General features: G+C 44.4%; 1 protein-coding gene across 1 annotated transcript; it reads left to right on the top strand.

Moving 5' to 3' along the window:
- The first annotated feature begins 173 nt into the window (after positions 1 to 173).
- On the top strand, positions 174 to 14,630 carry LOC124271369 (F-box only protein 42-like). The gene is given in 10 exon segments (XM_046706462.1): positions 174 to 394; positions 1,364 to 1,510; positions 1,513 to 1,599; positions 1,975 to 2,078; positions 3,353 to 3,519; positions 11,970 to 12,066; positions 12,370 to 12,397; positions 12,400 to 12,425; positions 12,624 to 12,740; positions 13,024 to 14,630. Coding segments are annotated over 10 exon segments (1,704 nt in total). The 5' UTR covers positions 174 to 255; the 3' UTR covers positions 13,816 to 14,630.
- Positions 14,631 to 26,460: the final 11,830 nt, after the last annotated feature.

The following is a 26,460-nucleotide window of genomic DNA, read 5'->3' as shown; positions in this document are numbered from 1 at the left end:
TGGTCAATATTTATTTGATCGTACTAGAACTCTGTAAAAGAAAATAATTTTCTATGCAAACATTTATTTGTGTATCATCTATTTAAAGTGGATGAAATAAAAGCAAGAATATACATAATGGGACTTTTAAAAGTCAATATTTACCATGATTTAATCCGCAGCCAATGTGGAAATATGGCGGCTGATCCAACGTGTCTGTGTTGTTATTAATATTTAAGACTGGAAATTCAAAACATTTATGAATACTTTTCGACCATGGCTGCGGAATGTCAATACCTGTTCATTACGGATCTTCCAGAAGAAATACTGGAGATTATCCTAGCCAAATTATCCCCTTATCGGGATTTGAAATCTGCTAAACTTGTTTGTAAACAGTGGCATCGCCTCGTGACAGGTATGGACATTTTCCTTCTCACGAAAACAATGCCTAGATTCTTTGTATTCGCTATTGTAGTTTTGCTATTGCGTTTTATGTTACAATTAAGTACGTGTCACACAAGCCTTCACTGAATATCAGTGATAAAACGCGCAATATTTAGAGTAATAATATGACTTGCACAAAATGTTAGAACTAGAAGATTTATGATTGACTGGGGCCCTTTGACTGTTTAGTGTTTGCTAATTTCCATGACTGCTATAATGTGATAATACATTATTTTTCTGTTGCGGGTCATAGTTAATCTTCAGTAAACCATGCTTGTTGTAAGAGGTGATTACGGGATCAGGTGGTCAGGCTTGCTGACTTGGTTGACACATTTCATTGTATCTCATCTGTGTAGACTGATGCTCATGATGTTGATCACTGGATTGTCTGCTCCAGACTTGGTTATTTACAGAGTATTGCATATAGAAAACAAACAAAACCACGGGGGCTTGTAACGCTAAAAACTGGCATCATGGTATGTACTGTCACTGACAGGGTCTTAGCTCTATATTAAAGGAAAGGGATGTAACGATTTTTGTGCTGTATGTCTTATTTTGTAGGTAAATCTATTGGCTTGAAATGTGTGCATACTTTAAATGGTATAAATACAGTGAGCATTGTTGAATTCGCGCGCTGAAACGAAGTTGGTGTATTGACCTTGTTACATCCCTTTCCTTTTATATAGTCCCCATCAGTGACAGTACATACCTTGATTCCAGTTTTTAGCGTTACAAGCCCTTGTGAAACAAACAAAGTAGGAGGAGCACATGAAGTTGTGAACAGAAGAAAATGTGTGACCCAGTTTAACCAGATATATTTTAAATTTCTTATTTGTTTCCAAGTATCCAGTACAGATATAGTGAATGATGACATGAGAAAACATAGTAAGTACTCAATGGCTCAAAACCTAATCCAGAGGCCTGGTAATTTTTTTTTCAGGTGTTACTCAGAAACTATATGAAAACTTCCAGCAGTGCATCAAGACGTCCAGTGTTGTATGGACTCCCTTCCAGGCTGAGGCAGGCCCTACCATCACTGAGCGATACTCCCACTGTGCCTGTTACTATGACAAGTCCTTGTATGTCTTTGGGGCTGCACCTCCACAAACACCACCTTCAATGATCTGTGGAGGTTTGACTTGGCAACCAGACAGTGGATAAGACCTCTGGCGATGGGTAAATACTAGCGATGCATCTAATCTATTATGAATATGATACATGTCATGACTACTGGGTAACAGATTCAAATATTGGGTAACAATTACAATAACAAGTCAGAGGCTGATGTATTTTTCAATATATTCAGTGAATTAGTTACAGTATCTTTATTGGACATGTTTTGACCATGTTGACAATGTTAATTTATCACGAAAATAACCAGTGACCATATTGTGAAGTTAAATATATACAAAATAACTGAACATTCATGAATATTTGATTCTAATGATCACAAACAAAGACTTGAATTTGTGAAAGGGTATGGTTTGATTCACCGAATACTCAAGTGAATTGTATGAACCCTAGTAAATACTTATGTGTTTTGTGTTTTAGGAACCTACCCGTCCCCAAAGGCCTGTGCCTCCATGGTGGTGTACAAGGACAACCTGGTTCTGTTTGGGGGTTGGAGTCACCCTACACCCTATCCACTTCACCAGGTAGGTAGTGGTAACCATGGCACAATGTACACAGTTTGTGTACGTCCTTATCACTGTTTATAGTTAACTCACAATTTACTTAGCTTAGGGAATGGTGGACATCAAGTCATTTATTGCTAGGAAATATGCATTAGTGGGAAATAAGAAATTGGGGGCGCGGTGGGCGAGCTGGCCAAGGAGCCAGGCTAGTGATCCAGCAAGCTTGAGGTGACAGGATCGAGCCCACCTGTGACCGGGTGTAAAAACCTTGGAGTCAACTTTGCGTGCAGACTCTCTCAGTGTTGTCACAACCCCTAGTGTACAGTACACACGAATCCGTTGGTACATGACCAGATGTTGGCCACATGAATACTTGCAAACACCTAGTTGCGGGTACAGCAACGTGCAGTGAACTTGGACAAAGTACTGTGACTATGTGTCCCAGTCCACCCAGCTGTGAATGGGTACCTCGTAAGGATGGGAAAGCCACATTAACTCGGTGCGCCTAGTGGCACTGGCAGCAAGAGTTGTATGATCCCCAGGGACTTGAGATTGATAATACATTGTGCTGTTTGAGACTGACATCCAATGATCGAGGGAAAAACAAAGCGCCTTTGAGCAGGTGATATGGATATTGACGCTATATAAATATTTATATAAAAAAATGCTGCGAATGTTAAGGTAATACCATTGCAGTAGTTAGGAAGACCCAGTAGTGATGTCTTGTCCTAACCATCCTGATGAACCCTCCTTGATGCAGTGATAGAGCATCTGTGCCTGGAGAGTGGAAGGTCAGGAGCTCGATCCTATCTGTGTCATGCCTAAAGACATTAAAAGAACTTACTTCTTGTTTCCCTGCCTTGACACTCATAAAGGGATAAAACACGGATTGGTTGACTCAGCATCAGTATACTGTTGGATAATCGTTTTAAAACTGTGGCATGGCATCTCATTGTACTAGCACTATAAAACCAGCATTATTCCTCTCTAGTACAAGCATTCACACGTGCATGAATGTCACTATGTAAGTGGAATAATTGTAAAATCCACATTAAACTCTATTTCAAACCAGTGGTTGATAACCACTACATTGGTGTACAAACATAAACTCTAAACAGAAAGTTTCTGTCATTCCATATAAATCCTACCTATATATTGAAAACGGATTTGCTAGTAGACATTTGGCTAGAGGCAACTTCAGTGAGTCAAGTTGTCTGGATCAATGTCTTTATTGACTATATTGTATCCAAATGGCACATGATTTTTTAATGACAATCACATCAATGTATTTTCAGGCTGCAAGGTTTTTTCCGGAGTTGCATATGTACAACCCATTCAGTAATCGCTGGAGTCATGTGACCAGTCTGTCTCGTCCATTACCAAAACCCATTGCTGGACATTCAGCCTCCGTCGTGAAGGATGTCATGATAGTATTTGGCGGATCTCATGTGCCAGGAGTCGGGTGAGTAAATGATCTCTCTGTTTAATATTTCATGTTTGATCAAGTGACTGTTTTTCAGCAACCCATGCTTGTAATAAAATGTTGGTCAGGCTTCTTGACTTTGTTACTGCATGTCATCGAATCCCAAATGCTGATTCTGACGTTCTGATGTTCAGGAACTGATTGTCTGGCCCATACTTGAGTATTTACAGACTGATGTCATATAGCTGGAATATTACTGAGTGAGTTGTTATTGGATTAAGGATTGCCCAGTGGTCTGAGATTCCACAACTTTCAGGGCATCCTGTGTGCCATGATCTGTGGGTTGCTGGTTTGTATCTGGGATGTTGCTTGGCTTATGTTTCTTGTTTTTTTAGCATTTTAGTTCATTACCACCGATCAATCATCAAAAATAATTGGTTAGCCTCATTTATGAAATTTGTTAATGCACAAAAAAATAACGAAAAAAACATGTAGTTATTTTTGGGTGTTTTGGTTAAATTTCACATCTTTAAAGGATGACTAGTATGTTAGGAACATAAATTTCTTGGTGTCTTTAAGATAACTTCAATCATGACTTGGAACGAGCTTGTAGTGCTTATGAAATGTAACAGACAAAACCAACCTAGTGAAAAATATTGTTGATGAAAACAAGTGTTCCAGAATTGTTTGTGTTCGATTATGAAAAAACATGATCGATTGCTTGGTCGTTTAGTCACTGCGACCAATCTTCGATTATTTCAATTAATCGGACCACCACTAGTGAACATAGTTTTTTCCAACAGCTTGTTGAAGTTTAGTGCACATTATCTCAAACGCTTTCTCACAAACCGGAAGTAGTGGTGTTGATCAACTAACCGATAGCTTTTGTTTAAAGCTTCTCAAAATGTGTATGAAAGTGTTGCTACTGATGATTTTGATTATCATAATAAAAATAATAAATGATAATAATAAATATGCATTTATGATGCGCACAATCCAGACAGATATGCCTGCTCAAGGCGCTACAAGGGAAATATGTGCAGATAAAAGTCAGAGAAAGAGTTCACTATATTTAAACATCACTGTGATACTTGGAGAACATATGGGTCTTCTAGCTTGAAAGCATTAGTTAAGTTATTACTGATAATGACTAAAGTGTAAATTTATCATGATATGCATTATTTTTCCTTATCCTGACTCATGCTCTTTTGCTTGTCTTCTTCTTCTTGCGAACATAGTGGAACACTTGTATCTCCCTAATTGAAGCTCCCTTCAATGTAAAATCACTAATTAGTACTCACCACGAGTTGCCTCCCTCTTCCTTAGCTCGGGAAAGGAGGCGCCACCCTCTGGCCTCATGCTTCACTCTCTCTTTCTTCGCCCAGTGAGCAGGATGTGAGAGCGCCTGTGTCTCCCTACACACTATATCCTTTGATTATTCTTAGTTTATTACCTCTTATAGTCTTCTATAGAGGTGTAGCTAGTATCCTTCTACAATTATGTATTGATAATTAATCGTATTTCTGCTGTTTATTCACGGGATGCCGTGTTTGTTCAGCTAGTTTACTTTGATGAAAATCTGTACTATTTGTAGATTATGTTTTTCTGCTGCTGATCCGCATTTAATATGCCCTAGCTGTACTACGCCATGTGCGTTTTCTTCACGTTGCAGTTATTGTATTAATCTCTCTAATTCTGCATTTAATAAATATTATCTTTGCGTCTTGAGACGTGCAGCAGATAGGTCACGCACACAAGGTTTAGCCATGGCCCGAGACATCGGAACCCCTAGCCAGTCAGCTGCTGTCGGACGACCCCCTCCCGTCTGGTGTTCCGCTAGAGTTACCCTCGGAGGAGAGGCGTGGGACGCAGTCCGCCGTCTCCATGAAGCGTCCTGCATCCCCAGACATCCCGTCGTCTCAGCCAAAGTCTAAGAGGGTTTCGACATCATCTCAACGCAGACTCCGTACCCCCAGGGCAGCGTCTACCTCCAAGGGGAAATCAACCAAGTCTAGAACCTTCTCAGCCGAGATTGTTCCCGCCGAGAACTGGGCCTGTATGATGATCAGCCGATCATCATATCCGATCTACGCCACAAGAAACGACCGGTGTCGGCAACAGTGACGTCAGCGCAGATCGCCATGCAGCCTGATGTACCAACGCTGATGTCGGACAATCTTCCTGAGGGCCCCGTCGCTACCAACGCAGAGAGGGCACCGACTACATCTTCACAGACCGTCCCAGACGACCTGATGCGGCAGATCATGAAGATGATGGAGGACCGATACAGACTGGAGAGACAACCAGCCCAGAGCCTGAGCCTTCGCGAAGGCTCCAACGTAGACGACACCCCATAGGGACCCCCCGTCAACGTAGAGGCCACTACGATGCCACCTCCGCGAAGGAAGTCATCCCTGGACTCTGACCCTCAGCCTTCGCGAAAGCCTTCGCGAAGGTCAAGTCGTCGCTCCCCAGGACCGGACTCAGATGAAGCTTCGCGAAGGTCTCCGCGAAGTGCACCAGTTACAGGCTCCAAGTCATCTTCGTCTAGAAGGCCATCGAGGGATTCTCCAAGAGCTTCGCGAAGCTATCAACGTTCGCCACATAGATGGACGCTGAAGGTCACCATTTAGACACAGCTCGTCAGCTCGTTCACCAAGACGATCTCCTCGCCGTTCTCCACGCCGATCACCTCGTCGTCCACCTTGCCGATCGCCTTGCAGGTCACCACACCGTTCGCCGCACAAGTCTTCACGGAAGTCCCCTGTCAGGTCTCCGGTGTCATCGTCCTGCACAGAGATAGATCCATACAGGTCACCATCGGAAGAGCATCAACCTCTTATAAGCGATCCCGTTATAGAAGATGATGGAGGCATCATATTCTCAGACGCTGAGATACGCTATTGGATGGTTAACAACCTGGACCTAGCCTCACCGTCTAAGAACGGTAATCCGGCACACACTTACGTGATGAGGGAGGACGATGCAGACAACATCACCCTACCTCCGATCGACCCGATTGCTACGGTCCCACAGAATCTGGACACTGCATTCCATAAAGCCACTAAAGTCCAAGGGCCACACTTACCACAGTTCAACGCTAAGAAGTTTGCAACTCATAATATGGACCCCTTTTTCAAGGCACAAGAGATCGATGACAACTACAAAGTGATCAACGATGTCAAGAATAAGAACTATAAGATTGACGATCGCAAGCTGGTTCAGATCGAAACCATGACAAGGCGAATGTTCTTCGGCCTTAATAGATCTAGAACGATCAATGAGACTCTTATATCCAGATTTCGAGATTCGACATCTGAGGATGACAGAATGGGCTACTCGGCCCTACTTATGCAAAAGAAGGACCAGCAGTTTCTAACGGATCATCTCACATCAGTCCCTGCAGCACTAACCCTGGCTCGTCGTCAAGGCCTCCTCGCTTCCTGCAGCTGGGGTAAGCAGTTTACAGCTCCACTCTACACAGCCCCGTGGTCTAACGCCATCCATCTTCGACGGAGGAATAGACAAAGTCTCTAAGGAAGTCACCAAGGATTCTAGAGAAGTCCTTATGATAAAGTCGATGGACACGCTAGCCAGCGTCATCAGGCAGACTTCACAGAGGTATTCAGGGAAATCTAAATTCACTGGATTACAGAAAGCACGGGATAGGAAGATGGCCAGCTCCAGAGGAAAAGATTCTTTTCGTCGCCCATATGGCAACTACAGAGGAGGATCAGGAAGAGGCAGGGCACCCAGAGGTCCCCGCAACTATAAACGATGAAAGACAGGTTCGGGAACGACTGGAGTCTTCCACCCACAGCCGTTCCAGTACAACCGTCACAAGTGGGTGGACGCCTTCAACTGCACTGGGAGAACTGGGGAATGTTACAAGACCCATATGTCTCCAACATTCTTCAACACGGATATCGTATCCGCTGACAGTCAACCCTCACAAGTTCGACTTCCAGGCGCAACAACTACCAAAGTTAAGAGAGGCTGTTACATCTCTCCTAACCAAGCAGGCCATAGAAGTACTAGATCAAGTAAACATCGAACCAGGCTTCTACTCCCAAGTTTTCCTAGTGCCCAAGAAAAACTCCAAGGAGAAATACAGACTCATTTACAACATGAGCACATTCAACAGAGATTATCTACGCAAACCGCCAACGTTTCGCATGATACATCTACCTCAACTACGGCACCTAATTCGTCCCATGGACTACATGGCCAGTATAGATCTGCAGGATGCCTATCTACACATCCCGATACATCCCGAATGCAGGAAATACCTACGGTTTACACTAGACGGGCTGCATTATCAATGGAAAGTACTCCCATTTGGAATATTATCAGCCCCCTGGTTATTCACAAGAGTAACGAAACCTATCGTCACTTACCTACATCGTCTAGGGCTACGCAGTGCGTTTTACCTCGATGACGGGATACAAGTAGATCAAGATCCACAGCATCTCAAACTACAGTTAAACTTCATCATCAAGCTACTAACACAGCTAGGATGGTTAGTAAATCTACTCAAGTAGGACCTAGTACCAACGCAATATCTGCAGTTTCTAGGCATTCGATTTATCACGACACTGAACCGTATCGTCGTACCAGAAGACCGATGGCTCAAGATCCAACAGACCATCCCACAAGCCTTACTCTCTCTGCTACCACTACGACAATGGCAGAGTCTGTTGGGTCTCCTCACGTCAGCCCAAGACATGACAGTCAGAGGCAGACTACAGTTACGTCCGTTACAGGTCTTCATCAATGCTCATCTCGACGACCTACAGCCATTCAGTCTACCGAAACACATCAGACCTCATCTACTATGGTGGACCAGGAGGTCGAATGTCTGCGAAGGCATTTATTTAACAGAGCCGGAATTCAAAACCCATCTCTTTGTAGACGCGTTGCTCCAAGGTTGGGGAGCTCATCTCGCCAACCGGACGGCATCAGGGTTATGGAATCAGCAAGAAAGCAAGCTCCACATAAACATGCTAGAGATGAAAGCTGTAATCAACGCCATACTACATTGGAGCACCATTCTACAGAAGGCGCATCTGATGATTCACACCGACAACTCAACAGTGGCGTTTTATGTAAACAAACAAGGCTCAACGAGATCACTGAACCTATTGACTTTATGCTTTCAACTGTTCGATCTAATCGATGATCTCAACTTACATGTCAGAGCATGTCACATTCCCGGAGCCAAGAATGTACTAGCAGACGCACCTTCTCAGGCCACACCTACCGTCACCGACAGAATGGATGCTTCACACAGAAATCTTTGCACAGATTATCAAGAAAATGGGAGCTCCGCTAGTAGATCTATTCGCCACTCGCTTCAACAATCAACTAACAACATTCGTATCACCAGTCCCGGATCCACAAGCGTGGGCAACGGACGCTCTAAGCATATCCTGGGAAGGCCTCAACGCGTACGCGTTTCCGCCGCCAGCGTTAATCCCACAAGTGTTACAGAAAATCAGACAAACACAGAGCCTCCAACTGATTTTGGTCAGCCTCTACTGGCCAGCGAACGTGGTTTCCCATTCTAATTCAAGAAATCGGACAACCAACACTAGAGCTACCAAAGCCGAATCTACTAATACATCCTCACACCAAACAAGCGCACGAAACCCAGAAGCATTCCAACTTCACGTATGGACTGTATTAAAGTGTGTCTAAACAAGAGAGGTTATTCAGCCAGAGCCGCTTAAAGCAGTCACACTTGCTTTACGCTATTCTACACGTAACTTGTAATGCGGCGACAAGTGGCACAGCTTCTCAAACTTACGCGGCTAAAAAGGGATTTACAGCGAGAAATGCTACACATCCACAAGTGGCTGACTATCTGTGTTACTTACGCCAAAATAAACATTTAAAAGGCTCGACATTGTCAACATATCTTGCCAGCTTTTAGTTCTGTGATAACTATGAGAACGGGTGTCAAGCTAACCAAAACACCAGAGTTACTGGCCTTACTACGTGCATTCCGATTGGAGGATCAGAAACAGAAGTGCCGCGCTCCAGCATGGGATCTAAATATAGTGCTCCAACACCTCACAAGTGAGGCTTATGAACCACTGGAATCAACAACTTTTGAATTTCTCTCACAGAAAACATTTTTTCCTGTTATCCCTAGCAACGGCAGCCAGGATGTCAGAAATTCACGCACTAGATTATGAGAGAATACGGTTTGACGACAATCAAAACATTGTGCACATGGGACTACGATGGGATTTCATCGCCAAGAATCAATTGCCAGGTCAACCAGACAGATGATTCCATGTTCCCGCACTCTCCTCAATTCTCGGATCTCAAGATACGCTGGACCTATCTTTATGCCCAGTCTGAGCTCTCAAAATCTATTTACGACGATCGAAAACGAGGCGACGACATCTCAAACGATTATTCATCCCTCTATCGACAGCGACTCAGACCGAAGTCTCTCGTACCACCATATCAATATGGATAAGAACTGTCATACTTCGCGCTTACAAGGCTGCAGGACTCGACCCTCCAAGAGCATCTAATCCACATGAGATCAGAGCACTGGCTTCCACTCTCCCTCTACACGGTAACTGCTCATTAAATACCATTATGGAGGGCTGCTTTTGGAAATCCGACATGGTGTTTGCTAATCACTATCTGAGAGATATCACCACCGAGGACGTCTCAGGTATTCACCATTTCGGTCCCATGGTTCTCGCACAGCAGTTGACAGTCCCTCGTAGACGATGAGACATAGTCTCACGAGATTATTATGTATATATCATACCAGTATCATCTAGCTTATAACTCTACGGAGTTTTAGGGCTAAATATATACATATCTTAAGTCTACTTAGTCTTAAGCCCAGTACTGATGTTTATGTACAGTTGGGTAGCTTCTCCATTTTGGAGTCGCTTTTATATCATTACTGCTATTATCATAGCATATTATTATTGTAGTACCCATCTATGGCAACTGGTAAACTTATGGTTTATAGTAGCAGGAATTATCCTAATTCAGTGCCATTATGAAGTTCCCGTAGGGGGTTATTACATATATATATACAGTGAAGCCTCGTTAATCCGGACGGTTGCGTTTCTCAGTAAATTCGTCCGGATTCCGAATAGTCCGGACTACCGAATCAAGACTCAAGTTGCTTCCCTAAGAATTACAAAAACGACACGAATCTGGATAAAACAAATAAGCATTTAATGTAAAGCTTAATTCATCACATCAATAATTTTACCGAGTGACATCCGCATGTTGATCCGACGTGTCTGATCACGTCCTTCCTCAGCACAGGTGAGGTAATGTCTAACAAGCGATCTATTGTAGTATGCCTTGAATGTCCGAATTATTCCTGCAACCATCGGTTGAATATGAGACGTGGTATTTGGTCACATTTCGCAAAGTTAGCTAAGCACACTTGTGACTTGCAGCATTGTCGTAAAGCAAAAATCACTTTTTAGTCCACGGACCGGATCTGTCTGTCAAAGTACATTAACCAATCACACAAAACAGCTCACTTGTCATCCACGCCTTTGTTTTGTGGTGTCAATCAAAGTGTAAATGTACAGTATCTTCAGTCGGGAGCTTTTTATGTCTAACTAAAACAACAACCCAGTTGGCCAGTTATTTAAGTAAACATCGCCGGGCGGTGTTGTTACGGTTCGTGAACACGACTTACAGCGTCCGGACTTTGAAGCAATTTACTGTTTATTTTGCTGATTGGTGACAGCTACTTACCGTCCGGTTCCGGAAACCGAATTTCCGGATTATCGAGGCAAATTATATAGGCATAGATTGGTAACAAGCTGAAATCGCCCGGGAGGCGAGACATCCGGATTATCGGAGTCCGGACTAACGGGGCTTCACTGTAAATCACTAATTATTTAAATCCAAAGTATTCTGATTTTCCCACCTCCGTTTCCGTAGGATTCTACAAGCAAAAGAGCATGAGTCAGGATAAGGAAAAATATGTAATTTTCTGAATAAAATTGATATTTTATACTTATCCTGACTCATGAGGTAAGCCCTCCCATCCTCCCCACATAACACTTTGGATTTCCCTGTAAATTCAAGTGTTGGGCTCACTATATCAGGAGAGAGTGAAGCATGAGGCCAGAGGGTGGCGCCTCCTTTCCCGCGCTAAGGAAGAGGGAGGCAACTCGTGGTGAGTACTAATTAGTGATTTTACATTGAAGGGAGCTTCAATTAGGGAGATACAAGTGTTCCACTATGTTCGCAAGAAGAAGAAGACAAGCAAAAGAGCATGAGTCAGGATAAGTATAAAATATCAATTTTATTCAGAAAATTACATATTGCTCAGCATGACAGATTGTACTGGTTTTTGTCACATTTTCAATTTCAAAAGTAGACATCAAATTAAGAAGTGTCTTCAAGGATAAATGTCAGAATAGATAAATATGATATATATTTAACATTTTCCCCATGGCTGACATGTATTGATCTGTGGTATGTTGCAGGAGTAATGATGTTTGGGTGTTTGATTTTATTGAATCAGTCTGGATAAAACACCCCACCTCAAATCTCAAACCTAACCCTCGGTATGGACAATCTCAGGTATGTGATGTTATTAAGAATGTAATTTACATCAAACAGTTAATATATTGCTTTTCTTTGACATATGTTAGTGTTTTGCCTTCACAAATTTAATCATGCCAATAGTTTGGTTAATTTAATGAATAGCCATCAGTAGATGCATTAGTTTCATTAACATAACGTACATTATCATGATCAAACTAATTTCGAATCTGATTGAGTGTTGATAACCAATGATTATGACATCAGTTTCGAGTTATCTCCCTTCAGTTTGATCTGTTGTTGAACATGTTAAAACTCAGGTATCCACTTCAACTGTTGCAGGTGACAGTTAATGAGAATTGTCTGCTGATCCTGGGGGCTGTGGGGGTCCCAACCAGGTGAGTCGCAACATGAGGTATACTCATCATTAGTACACATTACCCTTTATGACTAACCCAGAGCCTAGTAGTAGTTTAAGTAGATAAAGCAGATTCATTTGTAAAGAAAGCAAACAACATGCTTTTTTGCAGATTGGACACACATTTCTGTATTATGTACAACCGTGAGTATTGTATAATGGTGATGTTTCTATGTAGATATTCAACGACATCTGGCTCCTGGACCTGAACTCAGCTCCATGGGAGTGGCATGAGATCTCCGTCAAGAATCCTGAGTCTGCTGCCCCTCAGCTGTGGTGTCACCCAGCCTGCAAGGTAACCGTGGCAACAACAGCCAATACTGACCTGTCAGTTACCAACATCTCTCATTCAAGGACACCACTATAGTGTCTGCTGTATATAAGCTGTCTATCAAGATGACCCTACAGGCCTGACTGATGCCTGCTGGTTCTTGAGGTCTAGTAGATAAACAGCACCATACCATATTAAACCCCATTTCTCCTCTCCTCACCTCATTTGTTTTGGATGATAAATTTTAGGGGTAGAAGTATATTTAAGTTTTTGCAATGTCAATATTTTTTTCTATGACTTTTGACAGGTCGGTGATGTCATGGTTATTCTGAGCAAGCCAGTGAAATCAAACCAGCCAGCGCCAGTCGTGGCTCCCCGAGCTCCAGTTCAAACTAGCCGCGTGTGGGTTCCTCCCCGTGGGGAGGTGCAGCCTGGGCCCATGAGAGGCCCCTCATCACCCACAGTAGCAAAGAGGCCATTCCCTGATACTGACGACAGTTCCAGTGCTGAGAGTTCAAACGAGGATTCCGGCAGAATTCAGTCACAGGAGATGAAGATGCTGCCCACGGGTGATGATGGAGATTCAAGGAAAGATAATGACAGCAGTGATTCAGGTACCGAATCCAACTATGGCGGAACAGCCAGTGTCCGTCCCGGCTTCCCATCCGTCCGTCCTAACGCCATGAGGAACAGACAGAGACAGTTAGAGACATTACGGAAGTATGAGGAACGCTTACGAAATGTTCAGGGCGTAAGTGGAGCGGGGAACGGTGCTGGTGGTGCCGACAACTGGGCTAAGCCAGCTCAGCAAGGACCTGCAAGGGAACCCCGATCCGCAATGTGTCTACATCTCTTAGATATCTGTGATATAGATAGGAAGCTGGAAGCATCGTGGTCCATTCCAAATGAGGCGACATCCTGTGATACCCCTGAGGAGACGATATTTTACACGTTAGTCGAAGGTCGAGGAGAGCTGGTCCTGTTTGGAGGAATACAGCGGGACATCAACTCGATGCAGCGTGGAATTGATGTCAATTTAAAGTCCCATGTTGTCAGTAACAATTTATACATCATTGGCTCCAAGAAACAGACTCTCTAGGAGTGGATGTGATATGTTCTACAGTGTTGTATGGAAACTAAATCAAAGTATCCTATTAGTTACGTTGTCTCGGGACCCTCTTGCACAGAACTATCTTAGCCATAAGTCCCGTTAACACTTAAACATAAACTAACACTGTCGTAACTCCTACGTTTTAAGATAGACTTCCAATATTGGTAGCACTTAGACTATTGAAAATACTGCCTGTGAATATGGACTATCAATAGTGATGGCCTGGAGACTATTTTGACTTCTACACTTAAATATAGACCTGAAATAGTGGTAGCACTAAGACTATTGTAAGGCTTACACTTAAACATAGACTTACAATAGTGGTAACACATAACTATGAATATCCAATAGTGGGTACCCAAAGACTGTTATAATGCCTAAATTTTAACATACACTTACATTACATAGTAGTAACATGTAAGTATGGACATCCAATAGTGTTCACCCGAAGATATATTTTTACACGTTTTCAATAGTGTAGGCCTAATTTGCTGGTGTGTTAGTGCTAAGATTGCTAGTTCAAGTGGGTCTTGACCAACCATCAAGTAGTCAAATATGTATGATCTCTTCTGTGAGTTACAATTAGTCATCGTTAGATCTGTTTCCATGGTAACATGTTTTGGAGTGCATGTATCGTCATTTTAAGTTACTGCCAGGGTTGGCTGAAAGGTTCTGAGACTTACTGTGAAGGAAGGACAGTACACCGTGCACAGTTTGCACATATTAAATACATCACCTTCCAAATACTTTACCAAATTCACAACCATGCAGGATATTTCTGTAGGAATATAATTCACTGAAAATGAGTGTGTTTGGTTTTTTCATTGCTTTTAGCAATATTCCAGAAATATCCAAGAGGGGGACACTAGAAATGTCCTCACACATTGTGCTCATGTGGTGATTCGAACCCGGGTCTTCAGCGTGATGAGTGAACGCTTTAGCCACTAGACTACCCCACCACCCTGTTTATGAAAATGAACAATTTAGTTACAAATTGTCCTCAAGTACGTCCACCTGCGGACATTGTGCCAAGATTAGAGAGTACTTCTTCCGCTTTACAAGACGTGACGGGCAGTCCAGAGGTAAAGAGAATCTCCAAGACAACCCAAGATCAGGAACACCTCAAACTGCCACTACGACAGAAAAGGCATCTCTCATGAAAAATGGGGATATTCTAATGAATGAACAGGGCATAAGAAAGATTTCTACACATTGTGTTCCACATCAGTGAGACTTAATCATCTTTGGCAGAGGTGCGTGGCCATTGGATAGGATAATGTTGAAGATAGTTAGCTACCAACTACATCATCGCATCCCATCATAGTTAGGCTCAGAACTTTTCAGTCACCCTTGCTCTTGGATTGAAGCTGCTGAATTTGTAACGTTTTAATGCATATCACAACTAGACACATCATCAGTAGAACATATTGTCTGTCAGTTACCTGCCTGGGCTGCATTTTGTATGGAAATAGAACAAAAGATGTCTAAAAATACAGCTTATTTGTATGTAAGTACCACGTCATCAGAGTTAGACCTTATGGTTTCAAGTATAAGGATATAAGTGAGGTGAAATTGGGTTTAACGTCGTGCGTGAGAATATTTCGCTCATATGACGACGTGCATGCCATGCCTGTGTGTGTGTGTGTGTGTGTGTGTGTGTGTGTGTGTGTGTGTGTGTGTGTGTGTGTGTGTGTCTGCTTGTACTAGCCCAGACTGAAGCTGGTTTTATAGTGCTAGCCCACTGAGATACCATGCCGCAGTGAAGCATGAATACCCCACTCACAGACATTATACTGACTCCGAGCTGACCAGTCCTTGTTCTACCCATTAATGCCGAGCGCAGGGAGGGACCAACAAGTACCATATTTTAACGTCCTTTTGGTATGACACGGTCGGGTATCCAACCCGCGACCTTCTGTTCTCCGGGCGGACGCTCTAACCACTACACCACGGAGGCTGTCCGATAGGGTAGAGATCATGCCTGTGTCCGGGTTCGATTCTATACATCTATAAGGCTATAAAAGGAATGTGTGATCAAATGAGTGAGTGAGTGTTGTTTTATGCCATTCAGCAGTGGTATGAGCAATGATCCATGCTGTAGTAATTAGTAATGTATACATTTGATTCAGATTTCATAATTAAAAGAACAGGTGGAGTTCTGTTCAAAGTGGATATGTTTGATCATTGCCTCAAGACCTGTTTCGTTTCACTTTGAAAGGAGAAGCTGAACAGTGTTATTTATGGGTAAAACTGGAGGCAAATAATTTCTATTAACATCTGGAACAGCTATTTTTTCATGAGAATCACTGGTGCTCTCTCCTCACCCCATATCTTGAGTGGATTCCCATGAAAAACTAAGTTTGTCAATTTATGTTAACTAATGTTGGTTTGAAAGTGATGATGTTGTCAAAACAAACAAACTATTCCCCCAACAGTAGATGTTGTCTTTTCTTAAAAACCAATGGCAAATACTCTGCATCAAATGAAGATCTTCATAGAAACAATACTGATATTTAAGACACAAGTATGACATTCAAGTTATTTTATAGGGTCAAAACCAGTCAGGCTTGTCTTTGTTTTATTCCCACCAACAGATGAATTACATCTCAAATCTCCTGAAGCAATTTAAGAATAAGATGAAAAGAATTTTATTCCAAGCTGTTATTACACTCCTATGCTTACAACAAGAATAATGGACAGATTGCAAGATACACTGGTCACAATGCAATATGACTATGACCTGGGCACTGTTACACTAAATAATAATGTAATTATTATTATTAATGTACTTAACAAGGGGTGGTAGGGTAACCTAGCGGTTAAAGCGTTCACTCGTCACGCTGATCACCCGGGTTTGATTCCCCACATCTGTACAATGTGTGAAACCCATTTCTGGTGTCCCCCAGCCATGATATTGCTGGAATATTGCTAAAAGCGGCATAAAACCAAACTCACTCACTCACTACTCCTGTACTTAACAAAGACCTACAACAACAATGATGTTACTTTCAGGCAAGTACTATGGGATAACAAATCTATCCGAGGAAAATATATAAACAGCCTGATTTATGATTTGTTTATTCACTATTTTAGCTTTTTATTTTTTTTAAAGTAAAGGATCTGTCTGAAATCTTATAATAAAAGAAACCGGTTTTATGTTTATCTATTTTCTTGTCTTCACAGTTTCATACTCATAAGTTTGAATCAAATCAATATGCTCTGTTAACTCACTCAGCAAGCTCTTGGCAAACACTATTGGTAAAGTAATATGCTGTTAAGAGTTTTTGTACATGTTAGAGGAACAGATAAGCTGCGTATCTGCGTAAATTACGCAAATGTTTATGTGAAAACTCAATTCCTATTAAGTCTGTTGCATACAAGTACGCTTGAAGGTTGGTAAATACTCAATAAATGTGATCTTACATGCGTACACACGAAAATGTCAAATCTTAGCTTGCGTACCGGTGGATAGATATAAAAATAACTGAGGTATACTGAGAGGTTCTATTTCCTTTTCAGGACATGAACTTGACAACTTGCAGTCTTTCTTATCGTTTCTTATCATTTTTCATATTACAGATCAAATGTAAATAACAAACACTAACATTTGAACTTTATTATATTTTTAAAATTAATGGAAAACGGCAAAATACCCAATTGAGTTGGAGTGAGGTGAGTACAATTTAATTAGTTACTCAAAGGAACATTAGGATACCCAACTGAGATGAACACAAGCGAGTACTTAACTCAATGACCCAAACAGTTATCTGTAGCTCTGACATGTGGTCGTTCCATGAGGAATAATTTGGACATTTAAGGATTATAAATCCCTCTAATAAGTTGCCCAGTTCTAATAGAGGCTTGGGCCCTATTACACAAAGTGATCTTAGCGAAGATCCTAAGTACAGGAGTTATGATCATCCGGATTCATAGCTCTAAGATTACTTCGAGTGGGCTCTGGTCTTTAGAGAAATGGTGCTTTAGCTACAATCACTAATGAATTGACATACAAATAAGTTCTAAGTTCTCAGTACCAATTTCATTAAAAAATGATAACCTTGGAATCTTGTAGAGCTCATAAGCTAAACTGGGATCCGTCTTTCTAAGGTTTTATTTACTCAGGAGAGTAGTAACACCAGTATTACATATCCGAGGCATATCAGAGACTGGGGCTGAGTGCTTTGTACACTGTTCATGTGTATTGGGGTGTGACGTTTGAGACTCTGGTGCTTATTAGATATACAAGGTACAGTATTTTTTCAGAAAACCTGTGTCCAAAATATTTTGTTTAATAAAGCATATTCTTGGCTCCCTCAGGAATATGGAATGGTCAGTTCCTGATACTCACTCCCACTCACTCACTCTCGATTTCAGTAAACGAGTCAAGGGGGGAATCTTACAATAGCAATTTTTCACATTTTTGAGTTGTAGAAATTTGTTGATAATTTCTGTGCAAAAAATTGAGGCTCTTATTAAAATCAGAAGTTAACAATTATTCAATTTGAGGTTGGTAGATCCATGAATCATTTGATATAATAGTAAGCACTCCTTTGTTTTTCCTAGTCATATGGTGTAAGTGAATTACGTACTACTGAAGTAGAGTTTTAGGGTTTTACAAGGCCACGACACTGCCACAGGGCCCACCTAGTGTATAACGTAACCATGGTAACCTTGCATGATATTACCTTCACTCTAAGTCTGTGTATAGAATTTAAAATACTGAGATGAATAAAAGGTATTTCTGCAGATATATTTATTTGTGTTGTTTGTGATGGATACAACTTGCCAGGGGAGCATTGTTGTCGTTACTGTGACCTCTACAATCCACGCTCAACAGCAGGCATTGGTAAAACAACTCCAGTTTAAAACAAAAAGTTTGACCTCACCTGAACAGTTCAGTACAGCATGACCTCCCCTGACAGTTCAGTACAACATGACCTCACCTGACAAGTTCAGTACAGCATGACCTTCCCTCACGAGTTCAGTACAGTATGACCTACCGGGTAACCTGACAAGTTCAGTACAGTATGACCTAACCTGGCAAGTTCAGTACAGCATGGCCTCCCCTGACAAGTTCAGTACAGCATGACCTCCCCTGACAAGTTCAGTACAGCATGGCCTCCCTGACCAGTTCAGTACAGCATGACCTCCCCTGACAAGTTCAGTACAGCATGACCTCCCCTGACCAGTTCAGTACAGCATGACCTCCCCTGACAAGTTCAGTACAGCATGACCTCACCTGACAAGTTCAGTACAGCATGACCTCACCTGACAAATTCAGTACAGCATGGCTTTCCCTGACCAGTTCAGTACATCATGACCTCCCCTGACAAGTTCAGTACAGCATGACCTCACCTGACGAGTTCAGTACAGCATGACCTTCCCTGACAAGTTCAGTACAGCATGGCTTCCCCTGACCAGTTCAGTACAGCATGACCTCACCTGACCAGTTCAGTACAGCATGACCTCACCTGACCAGTTCAGTACAGCGTGGCCTCCCCTGACAAATTCAGTACAGCATGACCTTTCCTGACCAGTTCAGTACAGCATGGCCTCCCTGACAAGTTCAGTACAGCATGGCCTCCCCTGACAAGTTCAGTACAGCATGACCTCCCCTGACAAGTTCAGTACAGCATGACCTCCCCTGACCAGTTCAGTACAGCATGACCTCCCCTGACCAGTTCAGTACAGCATGACCTCCCCTGACAAGTTCAGTACAGCATGACCTCACCTGACCAGTTCAGTACAGTATGACCTTTCCTGACGAGTTCAGTACAGCATGACCTCCCCTGACAAGTTCAGTACAGCATGACCTCCCCTGACAAGCTCAGTACAGCATGACCTCCCCTGACCAGTTCAGTACAGCATGACCTCCCCTGACCAGTTCAGTACAGTATGACCTTTCCTGATGAGTTCAGCACAGCATTGCCTCCCCTGACAAGTTCAGTACAGCATGACCTTACCTCACGAGTTCAGTACAGCATGACCTCACCTGACCAGTTCAGTACAGTATGACCTTACCTGACACGTTCAGTACAGCAGGACCTTACCTCATGAATTCAGTACAGTATGACCTCCCTGATGAGTTCAGTACAGCATGACCTAACTTGACCAGTTCAGTACAGCATGACCTAACCTGACCAGTTCAGTACAGCATGACCTCCCCCTGACAAGTTCAGTACAGCATGGGCTCCCCTGACAAGTTCAGTACAGCATGACCTCCCCTGACGAAGTTCTGTACAGCATGACCTCCCTGACAAGTTCAGTACAGCATGACCTCCCTGACGAGTTCAGTACAGCATTGCATCCCTCCCTGACAAGTTCAGTACAGCATGACCTCCTGACAAGTTCAGTACAGCATGACCTCCCTGACCAGTTCAGTACAGCATTGCCTCCCCTGACAAGTTCAGTACAGCATGACCTCCCCTGACCAGTTCAGTACAGCATGACCTTACCTCACGAGTTCAGTACAGCATGACCTCACGTGACCAGTTCAGTACAGCATGACCTCCCCTGACCAGTTCAGTACAGCATGACCTTACCTCACCAGTTCAGTACAGCATGATCTCCCCTGACCAGTTCAGTACAGCATGACCTTACCTCACGAGTTCAGTACAGCATGACCTCACCTGACAAGTTCAGTACAGCATGACCTCCCCTGACCAGTTCAGTACAGCATGACCTTACCTCACCAGTTCAGTACAGCATGACCTCCCCTGACCAGTTCAGTACAGCATGACCTTACCTGACCAGTTCAGTACAGCATGACCTAACCTGGCAATTTCAGTACAGCATGACCTCCCCTGACAAGTTCAGTACAGCATGACCTCCCCTGACCAGTTCAGTACAGCATGGCCTCCCCTGACAAGTTCAGTACAGCATGGCCTCCCCTGACAAGTTCAGTACAGCATGACCTCCCCTGACAAGTTCAGTACAGCATGACCTCCCCTGACCAGTTCAGTACAGCATGACCTCCCCTGACCAGTTCAGTACAGCATGACCTCCCCTGACTAGTTCAGTACAGCATGACCTCACCTGACCAGTTCAGTACAGTATGACCTTTCCTGACGAGTTCAGTACAGCATGACCTCCCCTGACAAGTTCAGTACAGCATGACCTCCCCTGACAAGCTCAGTACAGCATGACCTCCCCTGACCAGTTCAGTACAGCATGACCTCCCCTGACCAGTTCAGTACAGTATGACCTTTCCTGATGAGTTCAGCACAGCATTGCCTCCTGACAAGTTCAGTACAGCATGACCTTACCTCACGAGTTCAGTACAGCATGACCTCACCTGACCAGTTCAGTACAGTATGACCTTACCTGACACGTTCAGTACAGCAGGACCTTACCTCATGAATTCAGTACAGTATGACCTAACCTGATGAGTTCAGTACAGCATGACCTAACTTGACCAGTTCAGTACAGTATGACCTAACCTGACCAGTTCAGTACAGCATGACCTCCCCTGACCAGTTCAGTACAGCATGACCTAACTTGACCAGTTCAGTACAGTATGACCTAACCTGACCAGTTCAGTACAGCATGACCTCCCCTGACAAGTTCAGTACAGCATGGGCTCCCCTGACAAGTTCAGTACAGCATGACCTCCCCTGACAAGTTCAGTACAGCATGGCCTCCCCTGACAAGTTCAGTACAGCATGACCTTTCCTGACGAGTTCTGTACAGCATGACCTTCCCTGACAAGTTCAGTACAGTATGACCTTTCCTGACGAGTTCAGCACAGCATGACCTCCCCTGACTTGTTCAGTACAGCATGACCTCACCAGACCAGTTCAGTACAGTATGACCTTTCCTGACAAGTTCAGTACAGCATGACCTCCCCTGACAAGTTCAGTACAGCATGACCTCCCCTGACAAGTTCAGTACAGCATGGCCTCCCCTGACAAGTTCAGTACAGCATGACCTCCCCTGACCAGTTCAGTACAGCATGACCTCCCCTGACCAGTTCAGTACAGTATGACCTTTCCTGACGAGTTCAGCACAGCATGACCTCCCCTGACAAGTTCAGTACAGCATGACCTCACCTGACGAGTTCAGCATAGCATGACCTTCCCTGACCAGTTCAGTACAGCATTGCCTCCCCTCACAAGTTCAGTACAGCATGACCTACCTCATGAGTTCAGTACAGCATGACCTCACCTGACCAGTTCAGTACAGTATGACCTTACCTGACACGTTCAGTACAGCATGACCTCCCCTGACAAGTTCAGTACAGCATGACCTCCCCTGACAAGTTCAGTACAGCATGACCTCCCCTGACCAGTTCAGTACAGCATGAACTCCCCTGACAAGTTCAGTACAGCATGACCTCCCCTGACCAGTTCAGTACAGCATTGCATCCCCTGACAAGTTCAGTACAGCATGACCTCCCCTGACAAGTTCAGTACAGCATGACCTCCCCTGACAAGTTCAGTACAGCATGACCTCCCCTGACCAGTTCAGTACAGCATTGCCTCCCCTGACAAGTTCAGTACAGCATGACCTCCCCTGACCAGTTCAGTACAGCATGACCTTACCTCACGAGTTCAGTACAGCATGACCTCACGTGACCAGTTCAGTACAGCATGACCTCCCCTGACCAGTTCAGTACAGCATGACCTTACCTCACCAGTTCAGTACAGCATGACCTCCCCTGACCAGTTCAGTACAGCATGACCTTACCTCACGAGTTCAGTACAGCATGACCTCACCTGACAAGTTCAGTACAGCATGACCTCCCCTGACCAGTTCAGTACAGCATGACCTTACCTCACCAGTTCAGTACAGCATGACCTCCCCTGACCAGTTCAGTACAGCATGACCTTACCTGACCAGTTCAGTACAGCATGACCTAACCTGACAATTTCAGTACAGCATGACCTCCCCTGACAAGTTCAGTACAGCATGACCTCCCCTGACCAGTTCTGTACAGCATGGCCTCCTGACAAGTTCAGTACAGCATGGCCTCCCCTGACAAGTTCAGTACAGCATGACCTCCCCTGACAAGTTCAGTACAGCATGACCTCCCCTGACCAGTTCAGTACAGCATGACCTCCCCTGACCAGTTCAGTACAGCATGACCTCCCCTGACTAGTTCAGTACAGCATGACCTCACCTGACCAGTTCAGTACAGTATGACCTTTCCTGACGAGTTCAGTACAGCATGACCTCCCCTGACAAGTTCAGTACAGCATGACCTCCCCTGACAAGTTCAGTACAGCATGACCTCCCTGACCAGTTCAGTACAGCATGACCTCCCCTGACCAGTTCAGTACAGTATGACCTTTCCTGATGAGTTCAGCACAGCATTGCCTCCCCTGACAAGTTCAGTACAGCATGACCTTACCTCACGAGTTCAGTACAGCATGACCTCACCTGACCAGTTCAGTACAGTATGACCTTACCTGACACGTTCAGTACAGCAGGACCTTACCTCATGAATTCAGTACAGTATGACCTAACCTGATGAGTTCAGTACAGCATGACCTAACTTGACCAGTTCAGTACAGTATGACCTAACCTGACCAGTTCAGTACAGCATGACCTCCCCTGACAAGTTCAGTACAGCATGGGCTCCCCTGACAAGTTCAGTACAGCATGACCTTTTCTGACGAGTTCTGTACAGCATGACCTTCCCTGACAAGTTCAGTACAGTATGACCTTTCCTGAAGAGTTCTGTACAGCATGACCTCCCCTGACCAGTTCAGTACAGCATGACCTTACCTCACGAGTTCAGTACAGCATGACCTCACCTGACCAGTTCAGTACAGTATGACCTTTCCTGACGAGTTCAGCACAGCATGACCTCCCCTGACTAGTTCAGTACAGCATGACCTCACCTGACCAGTTCAGTACAGTATGACCTTTCCTGCCAAGTTCAGTACAGCATGACCTCCCCTGACAAGTTCAGTACAGCATGACCTCCCCTGACAAGTTCAGTACAGCATGGCCTCCCCTGACAAGTTCAGTACAGCATGACCTCCCCTGACCAGTTCAGTACAGCATGACCTCCCCTGACCAGTTCAGTACAGTATGACCTTTCCTGACGAGTTCAGCACAGCATGACCTCCCCTGACCAGTTCAGTACAGCATGACCTCCCCTGACCAGTTCAGTACAGCATGACCTCCCCTGACCAGTTCAGTACAGCATGACCTCCCCTGACTAGTTCAGTACAGCATGACCTCACCTGACCAGTTCAGTACAGTATGACCTTTCCTGACGAGTTCAGTACAGCATGACCTCCCCTGACAAGTTCAGTACAGCATGACCTCCCCTGACAAGCTCAGTACAGCATGACCTCCCCTGACCAGTTCAGGACAGCATGACCTCCCCTGACCAGTTCAGTACAGTATGACCTTTCATGATGAGTTCAGCACAGCATTGCCTCCCCTGACCAGTTCAGTACAGCATGACCTTACCTCACGAGTTCAGTACAGCATGACCTCACCTGACCAGTTCAGTACAGCATGACCTCCCCTGACAAGTTCAGTACAGCATGGCCTCCCCTGACAAGTTCAGTACAGCATGGGCTCCCCTGACAAGTTCAGTACAGCATGACCTTTCCTGACGAGTTCTGTACAGCATGACCTTCCCTGACAAGTTCAGTACAGTATGACCTTTCCTGAAGAGTTCAGCACAGCATGACCTCCCCTGACCAGTTCAGTACAGCATGACCTAACTTGACCAGTTCAGTACAGTATGACCTAACCTGACCAGTTCAGTACAGCATGACCTCCCCTGACAAGTTCAGTACAGCATGGGCTCCCCTGACAAGTTCAGTACAGCATGACCTCCCCTGACAAGTTCAGTACAGCATGGCCTCCCCTGACAAGTTCAGTACAGCATGACCTTTCCTGACGAGTTCTGTACAGCATGACCTTCCCTGACAAGTTCAGTACAGTATGACCTCCCCTGACTAGTTCAGTACAGCATGACCTCACCTGACCAGTTCAGTACAGTATGACCTTTCCTGACAAGTTCAGTACAGCATGACCTCCCTGACCAGTTCAGTACAGCATGACCTCCCTGACAAGTTCAGTACAGCATGGCCTCCCCTGACAAGTTCAGTACAGCATGACCTCCCCTGACCAGTTCAGTACAGCATGACCTCCTGACCAGTTCAGTACAGTATGACCTTTCCTGACGAGTTCAGCACAGCATGACCTCCCCTGACAAGTTCAGTACAGCATGACCTCACCTGACGAGTTCAGCACAGCATGACCTTCCTGACCAGTTCAGTACAGCATTGCCTCCCTGACAAGTTCAGTACAGCATGACCTTACCTCATGAGTTCAGTACAGCATGACCTCACCTGACCAGTTCAGTACAGTATGACCTTAGCTGACACGTTCAGTACAGCAGGACCTTACCTCACGAATTCAGTACAGTATGACCTAACCTGATGAGTTCAGTACAGCATGACCTAACTTGACCAGTTCAGTACAGTATGACCTAACCTGACTAGTTCAGTACAGCATGACCTCCCCTGAGAAGTTCAGTACAGCATGGGTCCCCTGACAAGTTCAGTACAGCATGACCTCCCCTGACAAGTTCAGTACAGCATGGCCTCCCCTGACAAGTTCAGTACAGCATGACCTCCCCTGACCAGTTCAGTACAGCATGACCTCCCCTGACCAGTTCAGTACAGTATGACCTTTCCTGATGAGTTCAGCACAGCATTGCCTCCCCTGACAAGTTCAGTACAGCATGACCTTACCTCACGAGTTCAGTACAGCATGACCTCACCTGACCAGTTCAGTACAGTATGACCTTACCTGACACGTTCAGTACAGCAGGACCTTACCTCACGAATTCAGTACAGTATGACCTAACCTGATGAGTTCAGTACAGCATGACCTCACCTGACCAGTTCAGTACAGCATGACCTCCCCTGACAAGTTCAGTACAGCATGGCCTCCCCTGACAAGTTCAGTACAGCATGGGCTCCCCTGACAAGTTCAGTACAGCATGACCTTTCCTGACGAAGTTCTGTACAGCATGACCTTCCCTGACAAGTTCAGTACAGTATGACCTTTCCTGAAGAGTTCAGCACAGCATGACCTCCCCTGACCAGTTCAGTACAGCATGACCTAACTTGACCAGTTCAGTACAGTATGACCTAACCTGACCAGTTCAGTACAGCATGACCTCCCCTGACAAGTTCAGTACAGCATGACCTCCCCTGACAAGTTCAGTACAGCATGGCCTCCCCTGACAAGTTCAGTACAGCATGACCTCCCCTGACCAGTTCAGTACAGCATGACCTCCCCTGACCAGTTCAGTACAGTATGACCTTTCCTGACGAGTTCAGCACAGCATGACCTCCCCTGACAAGTTCAGTACAGCATGACCTCACCTGACGAGTTCAGCACAGCATGACCTTCCCTGACCAGTTCAGTACAGCATTGCCTCCCCTGACAAGTTCAGTACAGCATGACCTTACCTCATGAGTTCAGTACAGCATGACCTCACCTGACCAGTTCAGTACAGTATGACCTTAGCTGACACGTTCAGTACAGCAGGACCTTACCTCACGAATTCAGTACAGTATGACCTAACCTGATGAGTTCAGTACAGCATGACCTAACTTGACCAGTTCAGTACAGTATGACCTAACCTGACTAGTTCAG

This window comes from Haliotis rubra, unplaced genomic scaffold (assembly GCF_003918875.1).
Source record: "Haliotis rubra isolate DU_JTF1 unplaced genomic scaffold, ASM391887v1 Scf16, whole genome shotgun sequence".
In the NCBI taxonomy this organism is placed as follows: Eukaryota; Metazoa; Mollusca; class Gastropoda; order Lepetellida; family Haliotidae; genus Haliotis; species Haliotis rubra.
This window is presented reverse-complemented; position numbering and strand designations above follow the sequence as displayed.